Below are 17,588 nucleotides of genomic sequence, written 5' to 3' on the forward strand. Positions count from 1 at the left end.
TTAATCAGATTACTGTTCTCATCTTGAGTGTGACTTTCACGTTTCAGACGATGTAATTTCTGACCTTCTTCAGGTGTACCTTGTTGAACTCAGGAATGTTTTTATTGAACTTGAGAATTTGGATGAAATTTCAAGCGGAACCCTTTATTTACTTAACAGGGGTAGCATGATCTTGTTCCATCAGCCATGACTGGATAAAGGTCCTAAGTAATTTGCAATTGTATTTTTTCAGTTGCCCACACTGAGGATTGAACCTTCCACCTTCAGGAGAATATCACTTTTTACAATTGATTTTTCCAAGTACTCTAACCACTGCACCATGGATCCTTGCAGACACGAGTCCTTGCAGACCTGTGGTGCAGTGGTTAGACTGGTTATTCCAGTTGATGGAATAAGAGCATGCTACCCGTGAAGTAAATAAAGGGTTCTGTTCGAAATTCTGTTCAAATTCCCGAGTTTGACAAAAACATTCCCGAGTTCAACATGGTACACCTGAAGAAGATCGGCAGTTACATCGACCAAAACGTTGTGAAAATAACACCCAAGATGAGAACAGTAGTCCAATGAATCAAAATAATACAAATAACCAATCCTCATCTAAAAAATTCAGAAACATCTCTGCGGTCTTAGTCATTATTTTTGATAGAAAACACAAGTGGGTCATAACCCTTATCCTCGAGTGGCCTCTTGGCCTTGATAAGTGGTGATGCGGATGTAAAAAAAAAACACAGCTTTGCTTAAAAAGATATTTATTTTTCTCAAAGAGGAATTAAATTCTGAGTAGCCAAATCCAAAATCAGAGATATTTCCAATTTTTTGTATAACCTTTAGCCAAATATGTTCTCATCTGCAGCAAGTCTGCCAGTCTCATGCATCATAAAAATGCAATCCATTAAACATACCGCCTAGTGCATGTTAATAATTTACCCAAAGAATTATTTTAAAGTAAAAACTCACCTTCAACTCTGGGTCATCAATAACTTTAACCTTACCATCTGCAAGAATACTTCCACCAAGAAATATCTGAAATAAAAAAAAAAACATCTATTATTTTATGCTAAACCAGGCACTGATTAACTACAGCCTGTATGTGCCAAAACAATTCATATATCCCACCAAATGTTGGTACATTTTTACATTCAAACTGAGTGACGTTTTCTTCCAAATAAATGTATTTCATTCTACAGAACTTTAAAACATTAAATAATAAAAATTAATCTTATTTTTTTCTTTAAAAGCCTTTTATGTTGTCTATTTTATATATATATATATATATATATATATATATATATATATATACACACACACACACACGAGCAAACAATTAAAACATGTAAAAAAACACTTTGAAAAAGAGTTAAAAACATATTTAATCTGAAAAGGAAACACTTGATAAGTGGATAGTCCTTAATCCGCGGAGTTTCGAAGAAATACTTTCCTTCTCATCAGAGGGTAGGAATTAGCAAAATGCGAGATCAGATTTTGCATACAAAAGTATTTGATGAAACAACAAGTAAGTCAAAGATCTTACTTGATAACAAAAAAGTGAAGCAGAGGGAATATGGTGAAGAAAAAGATGATTACACGTGAATGGATAGTCTGGTGAAAGATAAATAATCCAATGACGGTAAAATCTAAAAACATAACTTCAAAAAAGTTAATTGAATTTCCATTTGCACAAGTAAAATCCAAGGAAATTCCATAATTGGAAGATGGTCCAAAATAATCCAAAAGGCCGAAATCCATGGCATAATTCACAAATATGTACAAGGGAAAAGGGGAAAAATTCCAATAATATTAATAAAAGAAAAATAAGATATGCTTTTCAAACTGCTGCCAATACATAAATATATATATTTTATATATATATTTTATATATATATATATATATATACAGTGCCTCGCGAAAGTTTACAATACACATTTGAAACTGTCAGTTTTTGTATTTCTAGCTTCCAAATGCTAATGAAACTTTTTATAAACATAGAAAATGTATTGAAACTAAGATAGGAACAGTGGGAGGGGGGAATAACAATTTAACACAACGCGAAGAGAAAACTCAACGCAAAAGTTTACAACACATATCAAATTCATTAGATTTCTCAATAATTTTATGACGGTTTATCATGATAAAATGCTTAGAAGCTTTTAGAATGTTCAGGATATGCAATAGTGTTGTGAGACCGAATCTCACTCATAATGGACTCGTCTAGATCCTATATAATCAGCTCCTAAGGCTGGTACGGTGGAGCGAGATCTCAACGGATATTGTACCTCGGGGAGCAAGATCTTACTGATACCTGCAACTACTACTATTCTCTTTATCTTTCTCTATATCCTTGTAACTTTCCTTAATACACTTGTAAACCACCTACTACGTGTTTTCCTGTGTCGTTCTTGTGGACCGAATTGAGCCCCACAACAAATAGACATCGAAGTAATCAATTAGTAAAAGTATTGCGTCATTCTTTATCTAATAACCGTATTGTAAGCAACCAAATCATGGGAAGGAATAAGCAGATTGGTTAAGAGCTCAGAAAACGAATTGTAAGTCCTCATCAAAGTGGATTGGGATATACAACAATATCCAAACAGTTGATGGTTCCATTGAATTTTGTTGGAACAATAATTCGGCACTGGAAGTCTCACAAATCAACCCTTCCTTTGGCCAGATCAGGTCGTCATCAAAAAATAACCAAATGTGCTGAAAGGTTATTAACAAAGAAGGTTATGAATTCGCCTAGAATTACTCTTGGAGAGCTGCGGAAGGACTTAGAAAACAGTGAAATTAAAGTTAGCAAGGACACAATCACTATAACCCTTCATGTTAAAGACATCTTCTCTAGATCAGCAAGGAAAGCTCCCATTCTTAAGCCAAAAGCATGTTCGTGCTAGGCTTGATTTTACAAATGAGTATGCAAGCACGCCTCTAGAGTTTTGACATAACATGCTTTGGTCAGATGAGACCAAAATGACTTGTTTGGCATCCAAAAACACTGAAAGTTTTATGGTTTAGAATGCTTTTAGGGCACAACCTAATAAAATAAATAATTCAATACAAACTTCTGAAATGACGAACGCAACAACTTCATAAAAGGTAACACAGTAAAGGTTTATTAAGGAGAATGTGATATGTTCCTTGTCAAAAGCTGGACTCCGGCTACCTGGTGCTATCGCGGTAGTTATTCCCTGTGGAATCGTCGATACCGTTAGAAATCACCAAGGTGGAGAGAGAGAAGAAAAGGGAGGTCCGTTCTGTTTGGCGACAGTAAGAATGAGTTGTTTTTCTTCAAACCGGATGCTGGCTGATTTCCTTAGGGGATAGGAAGGATCAATGCGCCATACCCCTGATTGGTCAATATGTGGCCAAATAGCACAGGCGAGAGGCATTGATTCGTTAAAAGAAAAAAGTTCCATTTGTTTCTGCTACAGTTTGGAGAAAAAAAGGTACTGAATACCAGTCAAAAAACACGATTCCATCAGTAAAATTTGGAGGAGGATCCATTATAATCTATATATTAGTGATTATTAATATAAATATATTAAACAAAATGTAATCTACTTCGGTTCCACATCTGGACTAATTAAACATCGGATTCCAATGCATAAACACTCCTTTAAAAATCTTTCCTTGAGAAACCAGACTTCTTTATCTAAAAGTGGAAATAATAAAAGGAAAAATGAATAGAGCACTTTATAGGAGTATCTTGGAGAAAAACCTTAAAGAAAGTGTGAAGTTGCTCAAATTGAAACGTCTGCATGCTGTAATCAACAATAAGCTATAAAATACTAGATATTATTTTGTAAATGTGTTGTAAACTTTTGCAGTGCTAATTATTGAGTTTTCTTATCGCATTGTGTTAAATTATTATTTTTTATTTTTTCCACTGTTCCTATCTTAATTTCAATACATTTTCTATGTTTATAAAAAGTTTCATTAGCATTTGGAAGCTAGAAATACAAAAACTGACAGTTTCAAATATGTATTGTAAACTTTTGCAGGACACTGTATATATATATTTCTTATATAAAAGATTATTTTTAATTATTTTGGGTTAATCTACTCTGAGGCACTATAAAATTAAATTTTTTTAATGTTGCTCTTGCAATGAAAAGTTTGCCCACCCCTGTACTAAATTTTGAGTAAATGAAAACTAAGAAAAATAATGTTGTCTAAATATCTCTCTCTCTCTCTCTCTCTCTCTCTATATATATATATATATATATATATATATATATATATATATATATATATATTAAGTAATGTGATTTATAATTTAAAAGTTTTAAAATTTTTAAAATTTAAAAATCAAAATTTAATTAAATTAAAAATCAGTTTCATAAGAAGGAACAACAACAAAGTCAATTATCTGTACGATCGTTTCGGAAATCAATATTTACCAAAAATGAAAAATACTATAATGAAGCCCTTAAAAACTCTGGATATAATTCACAAATTAAATTCATAAATGAAAATGATAGAAACATAAACTGCATTAAAAATAAACCTATTAAAAGCGTAATAACATATAATATGGCAATGTCTTCCCGTATACGAGTTAAGAAAAATAACCAGGAGACAAAAAAAGATAAAACCAAACTACAAATATTAGATAATAATATAAATAAACAACAAACTAAAACCCGCAAACGTAAGAATAGACACAAGGAGATCCTATGGTTCAACCCCCCGTATTCCAAAAACCTAGAAACAAACATAGCTAGAGAATTTTTTAAAATATTAGATAAGAACTTTAAAGCCCCCCATAGATATAATAAGATTTTCAATAAGAACACAATTAAAGTCTCTTACTCTACTATGCCTAACCTTCATCAGAAAATAATTAGCTCTAATAATAATAAAATTAATAAACTACAAAATGCAACTATACAAAATACATCGGACTGTAACTGTAGAAGAAAAAATAAATGTCCCCTACAAGGCTCATGTAAAATTAAAAATGTTATCTATAGCTGCACAGTATCAAAAACTCCAAATATACAAGAACCTATCAACAGCCATAACTCAACTACCGAATTAAATAATAACACCAACTTAAATCAATCTACCGATCAATTATTAACCAACCCACCACATTATAATCCAACAATAGACCTAACGGAAAATAATCATAATAATCAAGAGGTAATATATATTGGTTCCACATCTGGCCCAATAAAACATAGAATTTCAACGCACAAACATTCTTTTAAAAATAACTCTCTATCAAACCAAACTACTCTATCCAACTATATTTGGCAACTAAAAAATAGCAATATTTCTTTCAACTTAAAATGGCAAATAATTGAGACTTGCAAATCATATAAACCAGGAGATAAATTTTGTACATTATGTACAAAAGAAACCGTAAAAATTTTAAAATATGAAGATATAAAAAGCACAACCAAACTAGTAAATTCAAGACACGAGCTTCTATCGTGTAATCATAAACGTTGGTTTAAATTTAATAAATATAAACCACCTTAAATCATTAAAAATTACTCATTAGTAAAAATAGATTTTTTTTTTTTTTTTTTTTTTTTTTTTTTTTAATAAATTAAGTTAAACCAATTACCGCCCTTAGACTCGTAAATCAAATAATAAATAAAGCCATGACAATTATCTCCCCTTAAAAACTTGCAAAAAAAAAAAAAAAAAAAAAAAAAAAAAAAAACTCTCTCTATAGATATTAACTGTAGCGTCTCTAAATCAAATACGCTAACGGAAACAATTTACTGCACGAGCGTCGCCCTTTTAAAATTCATCATTCAATAAAATAAAAAGCTATAGCAAACATCTAAATGACTACTTTAAATACAGTTCCTGATTTCAAAAAAAGGAAAACCAAAAGGTAATTATATATATATTTTTAAATCAAATTTATTATGTAAATTCAAAAATATATATATTTTTTCTACTCATTTCTATCTCTAACCTATACCAATTTCCTTATTAATTTTCTTATAAATTTTATATCCAAACCTTTTACTTCAATTTTTCAGATTCATCTGCCTTACTTTTAATGCTAGGTTTATTTTTGGTGTCTTTTCAATTCAATAGAAATCCTCCTAAATTTGCTGATGAGGAGACCGTGCTTACCAAAAAAACTATGTATAATTATTCTACGTGACTTCATGTATACCACAAATAAAAAGCACGGATTTCCGAAACGATCGTACAGATAATTGACTTTGTTGTTGTTCCTTCTTATGAAACTGATTTTTAATTTAATTAAATTTTGATTTTTAAATTTTAAAAATTTTAAAACTTTTAAATTATAAATCACATTACTTAATATTGAATTAGCTCTAGGACATTTAACTATCGAGCTTATTATATATCTAAATTACAACGAGCATTTCCTGTATTTTAATTAAACTAGTAATTTCACTATTACATTAAAATACACTTAGCTCTTTAGACTATTATTCTAATCTCCTTTAAATTATATATATATATATATATATATATATATATACTTGTTTATTGTTATATAAACATGCTCACATCCCGCTGCTACAAACAGCCACTTGTTTCAATCAAACAACAGATATCATCAGGCAGCGACTTGACTAAAAAAAACCCGAGTATATATATATATATATATATATACCAAACTCCTCTGCCAATTTTTGGCCTACAAGGCTTGAAACTTGATATATAGGGAATTTGGATTTGTGGAACAAATTTGATTTGGTCTTTACTTCGTAAAAATAGCTGCTAAGGGATCAAAATTGAAAAAAATCAGAACTTGGCAGGTGTAAGTCAACTTAAAGTGCTCTCCTACTGCGCAAATATACATTTATAGGTTAAGCAACATTATTTTTTAACTTTATGTATGCATATGGCCGTGGCTCAGAGGGTAACAAAGAAGTTTGAAGAGCTACATGTTTTGATTTCGATTTTAACTGATGGCACCCAAGTCATTTTTTTTTTTTTTTTGCTTTACTTTTGAAATCACGACTATATATTAGGTACAATATAATAATCAATAGAGAATTGACTCTATAAAAATAAATCTGCATAAAATAAAATATCATATTTAAGCATATTTTATGGCTGGGTAATGCCGACTGGTTTGCTAGGACTTAAATAAAAATAATACACTCGCTTTAAGGTGTGTAAATTGCTTGAAGATTATTAAATATTGATTTGAAAGTTTAAATATTGAACATGTCAAGGGAAAAATCTATTAGGTATGTGTGTGCTGTGTAGTGTTCTATGGAAGTTAAACCTGGCCAGTCGGAGTTGAGGACAAACGTTACATGGAGAGAGATGACATGAAACTAATGGAATGAATGTGTAATGTGAATTTTAAAGACAAACTAAGTTCTGATGATCTCAGAGGAAGATTAAATCTGGAAAGTATAGGGAGATTTGTGAATAGATGAGAGTGCTTGAATTAGTAGATGCAGAACAGTTGAAGTAGCATGGTCAGTTGAGAGGAGACTAAAGAAAAGATGAGAGAAAGTAGTAAGATTTTAGAGAAAGAGATAAGTAGTGACCAGGCCACATGCTATGCTGTAAAAATAAATATTATACCAAAGATGAAGAAGAAGATGAGGAGGAGCAGGAAAGTTTAATTTAATTAATTTAGCCATAGTCATAAAACTGGTAGCAATAGTCAGAGGCAACTAAGCTAATTAGGGAATGCATAAAACTTAGGAATATCACAATACTTAGACAATACAAATAATGTGACAGTGTTCATTCACACAATTCTGAGGCAACACGTTCAGGACTGCAGAACACAATGTAAAAAGAGATTGATGGTACATCTCTGAGCAGTTTGGTTATGTAGTGGGTCTAATTTGAGAGTATATCATCGCAGGATAGGTCTGCCACAGCACAGGACGATATTTAAGCATCGCGGTGGGAAAATAGAATAAATAAGGAAGCAAAAAAATATTTTAACTATACTTAAAATAGATAAATACACGGAAATAACAGTACTGGGCACCTCGAGATTTTCTTTAAATGATTACAAACCGGACTTTAATATAAACCCTACAATTAGACTCATCTGCCCCTCTAAATCAGATGTAGGATTAGTTAGTAAAAATATCTTAGATAGAATTATTCCTAAAATTAAATCTATAATAAAATACCCGCTATGGCAATCTTCCATCCAGGTAATCGATTGGTTTTCGAACATTCAAAATAAAAATAATCTTCAATTTATTTCTTTTGACATCGAATCCTATTACCAATCAATATCACCAATTCTATTAAATAAATCCCTCTTAATGGCATGAAAAATAACTGATATAACACCAGACGAAATTAAAATAATACTCTTAGCAAGAAAATCTTTAATAACCTTTGACAACAAATATTGGACCAGAAACAATACCCCTGACCATTTTAACGTTTTAATGGGCTTGACAGACTCAGTTCATGTCACTGACCTGGTTGGCCTTTTCCTTTTAGATGAAATCCATAGTATACACCATGAACAAGTCAAATTTGAAGGGGGCCTATACAGAGATGATGCAACAAACTCCACAAATAAAAATTACGAAAAAGCGATTAAATCCTTGCATAAGTTCTTTAAAAATTATGGACTTACTATAAAAATCGACCCTAATAAAAAAAAATAGTTAATTTCTTAGACATAACCTTAAATCTTGAAAACTCTACTTTTGAACCATATCATAAACCAAACCAATCTGTACTATATGTCCATAATGAATCAAACCACCCTAAGTCAATGTTGAAATCAATAGTTCCCAACCTGGCCAGTTTAAGAACTTTTAAACTATCTTCTAACAAATCTATATTTAATAAAAACGCAAAATATTACAATGAGGTCCTTAAAAACTCAGGACACTAATCACAAATCAAATACCTAAATAAAAATGATAAAAACACAAACCGCATTGAAAACTATAATAAACCTACTAAAAACATAATAACCTATAATATGGTCATGTCATCCTGCATACGAATGGCAAAAAATAATAGAAATACAATACAAAACTAAATTAAACCACAGGCATTATCCACTAACACAAATAAACAACAAACCAAAATCCGTAAGTGTAAAAACAGATGTAGGGAAATCCTATGGTGTAACCCTCCATATTCTAAAAATCTTGAGACAAACATAGCCAGGGAATTCTTTAAAATATTAGAAAAAATCTTTAAAGCCCCTCATAGATACAATGAAATCTTTAATAAGAACACGGTCAAAGTGTCTTACTCAACTATGCCAAACCTTCATAAAAAAATAATTAGTTCTAACAATAAAAAAAATTAGTGATGTAATGGAATAACCTAACATCCCTTCATATGAAATGAACTATAGATATATTGACCCTCTCAAGTGACTGAGGCAGAAGGAAAAAAGACAGGAAGAGAATAAGGAAAGAGGTCGAGTAACTCTTATTTCACATGTATTCCCTTGTAAATAAACCCCTTTGTCTTTCACCCATAACCCCGTGTTTCTTGCTGTGTTCTTATTTAAAGTAAGGATATAACAAATGGCCACAGGATTCGAATTCACAAAAAGGAAACTTTAAGCCAAAAACATATTGGAAAACGAAGAGAAAAAATACTGCATGGAAAAATTCAACTACTGAAAAAAAAAAAAAAAGCTAAGACACACACAAAAAGTAAGTTATATATTTTTTTTAATTCAGTCTGTTACGGTCCTACTGAAAAAAAAAGAGAGAAATTGACATTTTACAAAGCATTGAAAAGAACAATTTTTGAAAGTTGTCCATTTAAAATTTATTTTGTTTTATAAGAAGAAAAAATATATGACGGAAAAGAGTGCTTGCATGCTGTTAGTTCAGTGTCAATTTCGTGTGTATTGCAAAAACCTTGTCTCCAAAAGAATGTTTTTTTTTGTGTTAAAAAAAAAAACTATTCAGTGAATTTATTTAATGCTTTGTGCAGGTACTGTTAACCTTTTGTTTTATTACTGTTTTTAAAAACAAAAATTCTTCAACATGGAACAATTAGCCGAGTTTACAAAAATGATACAAGTAGCACTGGCAGCTCAACAAAGCCAGATGGAATGTTTACAAAAAAAACAGTTAAAGCAAAATGAAGTATGAAAAACAATATTAATGAAACAAAAAGAAAAAAAGGATTGTCGGTTCACTACGGAAGGAATCGCAAATTCGCTGACAGAATTTTTATATGAACCAACTAATGGCTTAACGTTTCCAGCATATTATCGTAGATACGAAAATATTTTTTCCAACTGATGTCAGGCCTGGTCGGATGAAGAAAAAATTATTTTACTGTTGCAAAAACTGGGTTCCCATGAAAATACCAAGTATACCAATTTTATACTCGCAAGGAAACCCGAAAATATTTCTTTTAAAGAGACTACAGAAATTTTATCGAACATTTTCGGGGAACGGGATAGTTTATTTTATACTCGTTATAGGTGTTTAAATATTTTGAAATAAGATGATGAAGACTTTATCGCCTATACTGGGAGAGTAAATGCTCAATGCGAGTTATTTAAGTTGAAAGACCTAAATGTTTAAATGCTTGATATTTGTGCAAGGGTTAATATCCTCGAAGGATAAAGAGATTCGTTCTAGGATATTATCCATTATGAACCAAGACATAGAAATAACCTTACAGAAAGTTACTGAGGAATGCCAGAAACTGTTAAATTTAAAACAGGATAATACTAGTATCGAAGAGAAAAATGTTGACAAAATACAAAGGGTAAAGTAAGGTAACCACTATGTAAAAAAATACTGTAAGGCGTGTGGAGGAAAGAATCACTTCACAAAAAAGTGCTACTTCAAAAGCAAAATATAAGGGTGGGCGTAAAGGACACAAGTCAACAGTAAGCAAAAAGGAGGAATACTGTGAGTCTGAAATAAAGACCATTGATTCTAAAAAAGAGTCCATGTATGGTAAAAAAAGGAAATATATTGAAGTTAGATTGAATGGCCGGAAAGTAAACTGTCTTTTGGATACTGGAAGTGACATATCCTTAATTGATGAAACAACATGGAAGAAAATTGGTTCTCCAAAGCTGCAAAACACAAAGAAAATTGCCAGAGGAATGCCTGGAAATAGATTAAAATTTAAGAGTGAATAATGTGACCCTGAATGAAGAGACGTTAAAAACTAAAATGTATGTCATACCTGAAAAAAATTCTAATCTATTCGGTATAGATTTGATGATACTTTTCAATTTATGAGAGAAACCAATAAACTCATTTTACAAAAGAGTAAATGTGACAGGATCTGAAAGTCCCAAACTGCCAGGAAGATTTGTTGGGGATTTGAAGAAGGATTTTAAAAATGTATTTTCTGAAGGTCTGGGTTGCTGCACTAAAACAGAAGATGAATCTACTAAACCAATTTTTCACACCTCGAGGGTTTTATTACCCACTAAAAGAAAGTACAGTCAGATCGAAAAAGAGGGTCTGGCGATTGTGTATGCCATGAGAAAGTTTCATAGATTCATTCATGGAAGATCTTTCATCTTGAAAACGGACCATAAACCATTACTATCGATTTTTGGTTCAAAAAAGGGATTCCTACTCATACTGCAAATAGATTACAGAGATGGAGTATTATTTTGCTCAATTATGATTTCAAAATGAAACACCTAGCATCTAGTAAAATTGCACATGCAAATGGTTTGTCGAGGTTGATCCCCAGTAAAACTGAATTTGAAGAAACTACAATAGCAGCATTAAAAGAAGAAAATGAACTAACAGGTATATTAATAAATACTGTTAGGGAACTTCCTGTTACACTTGAGGAAATAAAGAAAGCAGCGAAAACAGATAAATATATTAACAAGATAAAAAAACAAGTGGGGCAAGACGAAAAGAATAGAAAAAGAATTAAAAGTGTTTCCATTTTCTATGTGTGATGAAACTCTGATGTACACAGACAGAGTGGTAATACCGCAAGTATTACAAAAGAAAATCCTAAAGGAATTCCACATGGGACATCCTAGAATCTCCAGAATGAAGGCCCTAATGAGAGGATTCACATACTGGCCTGGAATGGATCAGGACATTGACAAAATGGTGAAATTATGTAAAGATTGCCAACTAGCCGCAAGATCTCCCCCATACGGATGCAACCTTGGCCTAAAACAGATGTACCCTGGACATGCATCCATATCGATTTGCAGGACCTCAGAAGGGATATTATTAGCTAGTAATTGTAATTGTCAAAATGGCCAGAAATTTTTAAATACAAACACCCTACAGTGGCAAACACAATAAAAGCGCTGGACGAGGTATTTAGTTGGTTCGGAGTTCCGAAAACAATTGTTACTGATAATGGCACTATGTTCACAGGTCAAGAATTCAAGCACTACTGTGAGGCACTGGCCATTGAACACATTACAACACCAACTTTTAACCCTCGATCAAACAGACAAGTGGAAAATTATTTGATACTTTTAAACGAGCTTTAAAAAAGAATAACAACATCGACATGGAAGAAAAAAGCTTTCAAAAATTCTTAGCAATATATAGGATAACACCAAATACAAATACAAATGCTAAATTATCCCCAGCTGAAATTATGTTTGCCAGGAAGGTACATTCGGTGTTCGACCGGTTAACCCCAAGAGAAAAAGTTTTAAAAAAGTATCAAGGCTAATGTAAGGTACAAGACTTATTAATGACGGGATAAAGTTTTCTTCAAAAATTATCGGGCAGGGAAGAGTTTTTTTTGAAGAAGGCATAATCTCAAGAAGAATTGGGAGAATGGTTTACATTATAAAAGGGCAGACTTTTTTTCCACAAAAAACATATTAACCAACTGAGACCCCGATACATAGAAACAGTTACCAATGGAAGTGCTATATCACACTTTCCATATACAACCTATAAACAAGGAAGTACCAATAACTCAGAAATCCAGTCACTTTCCAAAAGTAAAAAATCGGCAAACACAAATGGTGAGGAAAAATGAAAGGAAAAGGACCGAATTTTTTGGACAAAGTTTAAAAAGGAAAAAAATGGTAGAAGGAAAATTCTATGGAAGAATTTAGTTTGGAAGGAAGGTGATGTAATGGAATAACCTAACATCCCTTCATAGATGAAATGAACTATGGATATATTGACCCTCTCATGTGACCGAGAGAGAAGAAAAAAGACAGGAAGAGAATAAGGAAAGAGGTCGAGTAACTCTTATTTCACATGTATTCCCTTGTAAATAAACCCCTTTGTTTTTCACTCATAACCCCGTGTTTCTTGCTGTGTTCTTATTTAAAGTAAGGATATAAGAATTAGTAAGATACAAAATGCAAATATAGAAACTATAGCAGGCTGTAACTGTAGAAGAAAAAATAAATGTCCTCGACAAGGTGCCTGCAAGATAAAAAATGTGATTTATAGCTGCACAGTATCACAAACCCCAAATATAAATTATGTTAATAGCAACCATACAAATCCCTTCTCACATTCTGACGTGACCACACAATTATTAAATAACTGCACCCCCATGAACTAATATATCAATCAAATACAACCAAACCTATTACATACCAATACCACTCCTAATCTACCAGATAACAAATATATTAAACAAAATTTAATCTACTTCAGTTCCACATCTGGGCTTATTAAACATAGGATTTCAACGCATAAGCACTCCTCTAAAAATCCTTCCTTGAGAAACCAGACTGTTTTATCTAAACATATTTGGCGACTCAATGATAGAAATACTCCCTTCAATTTAAAATGGGAAATAAAAGGATCATATAAAGCATATATGCCGAGAAACAGATTCTGTGCACTTTATATATAGCCCTTAAGATTTTAAAATATAATAAAAATAAAACCATTTTCTTAATTCAAAAAGATGAAATTCTTTCGGGATGCATTCATAAATGTTGGTTTAGTTTCGACAAATTTAAGCCATTTTTTATTATTACTAATCAATCTTAAAATCTATAATTTATAAATTAATAGCTATTATTATTATTATTATTATTATTATTATTATAGCTTTTTATCATTATTATTATTATTATTATTATCTTATCTAATATTTTTTACCATTATTTTTTATTTTATTTTATTATCTATTTCACTTTAAATTTATATGCTATTATTAATGTAAGTTCTATAAATATCATATTTACTATTAAAAATATTATTTTTTATTTAATTACTACCAATAAGATTCATTTATTATATAAAAAATAAAACTTATAACTAATTAGTGGTTATCTCCCTTTGGACAGTTAAATTCTTTATTTTTCTAGCTGAATATAATTATCTCCCTTTGTAATTCAAATGTTTAAATGGATTTCAAATTTAGCGTTACTAACAATTTCAAACTGGTAATATTATTCCATCGGCGTTTTCCTTTGAAAGTTTATATATATCAACATTTTCAAGCATTCATAAACTACATTTACCATCCAAATGAATGCTTTGACGATGATACTTACGACTTTTAGAAAGCGAACCATTAAAAGGTTTATATATTTTTGTTAAAAATCTTTATAAAAATATCATCTCTTACCCTTCAACCCCATTTTATTTTATTTTATTTTTAATTTTAATTTTTTTTTTACACAGTGATCACCACTTATCAAGGCCTGGAAGCCACTCAGGAATAAGGGTTATTGCAAGTACATTACGTTAGTGTGGAGATTTGATGAAGTGTTTATTTAAGAGGGTGGTTCATTAGGAATTTGTTAACATTGGACTTGAAGACATCCAAGTTGTAGTCCGGTGGGAAGCAGGCAGACGGAACAGAGTTCCACAGGCGTGCAGTTCTAAGAAAGAAGCTTTGTTCATGGAATCCGCGTTTTGATTTAGGCACAGATACAGAGTGGGGGAAATTTTTCACAGTGGATTCAGCTAGACGGGTGTTTTTCGTGAAAGATTGGCGAGGGGGGACCAGAGATTGGAGTTCAGACAAGCACCTGCCATGGAAATAACGATAAAACAAGGATAGGCTCGCAACGTCTCTTCTGTGGGAGAGAGGTTGCAGGGTAGAGAAAAGGGCATCCCCACTAAGCCAAGAAGTCTATTTTGTACTCTGTCAAGGCAGGATAGGCTGTTTTTAGCAGCTCCTGCCCAGATATGGCAACAGTATTCCATCCTTGTATGTACTTGGCTTTTATATAGATAGAGAATTGCATCAGTAGTGAGATATCTTCTGGAGCGGTAGAAGGATCCCACCATCTTTCCAGTGACCTTAGCAACAGACTTGATGTATGTGTTCCATTTCAGATCAGGAGTAAAGGTCAAACCCAGAAGCTTGTCAAAACACGAGGCCTCACCCAGACGAGAGCCATCCATCACAATTGATGCCAGATGGGGATCAGAGCGTTGATGATGTAAGGATAGGAGTTTGGTTTTGGATGCATTAAAGGTAACCAGACACATCTTCCCCCACTGAACCATGTGCTCGAGATCAGAGGAGAGAGAATCAGAGAGAACTTTGTCATTTACAGCCTTTGATGTGTTGCCGTAGATGGTGGTGTCATCAGCATAGATGTCAACGAATGATTTAAGTATGTGTTTAGGGAGGTCATTGATGTAGATCAGGAAGAGAGTTGGGCTCAGGATTGACCCCTGAGGGACTCCAGCATTTATATTGCAGGCCTCCGATTTTTGTCCATCTACCACTACCCTTATGAGCCTATCGGAGAGAAATGATTTAATGATTGAGAAAATTTTATTTTCATTTTATCCTACTTTGTTTTTCAACATCAAAAAAGTAACTATTTTATTTTATATTTTAAATATTTTCCAGATACATCTGCCTTACTTAAAAATGCTAGTTTTATTTTTGATGTCTTTAAAAAAAACACCCAATATTTTTGCTGATGAGGAGACTTTGTTTAAAAAATATATGATAAAATTATTGTCCAAGACTTATTGTCTATCTCAATAAAAACATCGTTTCCGAAACGATCGTACAATTTATTGATTTTGTTTGTTCTTCCTTATGAAACCGATTTTTAATTTTTACTTTTAATTTTTAATTATAAATTATCAATCATCTTACCCAATATATATATATATATATATATATATATATATATATATATATATATATATATATATATATATATATATATATGTATATATATATATGTATATATATATACATATATATATATATATATATATATATATGTATATATATATACATATATATATATACATATATATATATATGTATATATATATACATATATATATATATATATATATATACATATATATATATACATATATATATATATGTACATATATATACATATATATATATACATATATATATATACATATATATATATATGTATATATATATACATATATATATACATATATATATATACATATATATATATATATATATACATATATATATATACATATATATATATATATATACATATATATATATACATATATATATATATGTATATATATATACATATATATATATACATATATATACATATATATATACATATATATATATATATATATATATATATATATACATATATATATATATATACATATATATATATATACATACATATATATATATATATATATATATATATATATATATATATATATATATATATATATTGATAAAACACATTATTAGACCCAAAGACATTGATAAAACCATAAAGAGCTTCATTTTTATTAATTTAAAAAATTTTTATAAAACTCAATGGACAACAATATTACATGCAATGGCGGAGATTTTTTTTTCAAATTACTTCAAATCTGAAGTGCATATTTACCATTATTTCTTTTAATGATAGAAAAATATTCCAACAGTTTAGATAAATTCATCAAATATACACCTTACACACATTCAGTTGGGTCCTATTAGTTACACATGTGCATGGTTAGCAAAGTGGAGCCGGCGTTCGTGTCAGACGTCCATAAAATGGAAATATGTCATAATAACGTGTACAAACGATTTGGAGATAGCTACCCCATAATCAGAAACATTATTCTGAAAATACATTAATCAGAGTATTTAGATGAGTATGAACTAAGGTTATACAACACAATATTGTGTTGTCCGCCTTTGTACTTGATGTCCATAGAATGGAAGCATTTCACAAACTTTTTTTAAGCATGACAGTAATATACAACAGATGAAGGATACAATTGCAGCAGAAGAAGAAGAAGAAGAAGAAGAAGAAGAATTCTGATTTCGCTTATGACTGTCTCTCTATTCATTTCCAGAGGATTTCCCTCAATCCCGGCTTCAAACCAGGAGCTTCAAAGATCAAGGGTTTTCCTAAGGATGTTTGTGGTACCTATAATTGCAGAGGTTAGAAGGTCACCTAAAACATCGGGGATTTGTAGTTTTTTCAATTGTCCTTGCAGACGACTTGATACTACTCCTAGTGTACCAACTACGACTGGGATTATTTGTGTTTTAACCCCGTGTATATGCCTTATCTCCAAGGCGAATGGAGCATAATCGCTCCACTTCTCATTCTCCTTCTCTCTCACATTCCTGTCCCAGGGTACTGAGAAGTCTACACTTTGCCAGTTTTTTGAGACCTTGTCAATGACGACCAAATTTGGACGATTATGTTCCAATTGCTTGGTCGTTATGACACTTTTGTCCCACCATACCT

The 17,588-nt window shown here is 31.2% G+C and overlaps 1 protein-coding gene across 2 annotated transcripts in view; it reads right to left on the reverse strand.

Moving 5' to 3' along the window:
* The window catches only part of LOC145296829 (methanethiol oxidase-like), a 121,473-nt gene that overhangs the window by 6,135 nt on the left and 97,750 nt on the right, over positions 1 to 17,588 (reverse strand). For both annotated transcript variants that reach the window (XM_080142940.1, XM_080142941.1), the window contains exon 9: positions 958 to 1,023. In XM_080142940.1, coding sequence (XP_079999066.1) covers positions 958 to 1,023 — 66 coding nt within the window. The remainder of the gene's footprint in view (positions 1 to 957; positions 1,024 to 17,588) is intronic.

This window comes from Euprymna scolopes, chromosome 17 (genome assembly GCF_053919585.1).
Source record: "Euprymna scolopes isolate OS-2025 chromosome 17, ASM5391958v1, whole genome shotgun sequence".
NCBI lineage: Eukaryota > Metazoa > Mollusca > Cephalopoda > Sepiida > Sepiolidae > Euprymna > Euprymna scolopes.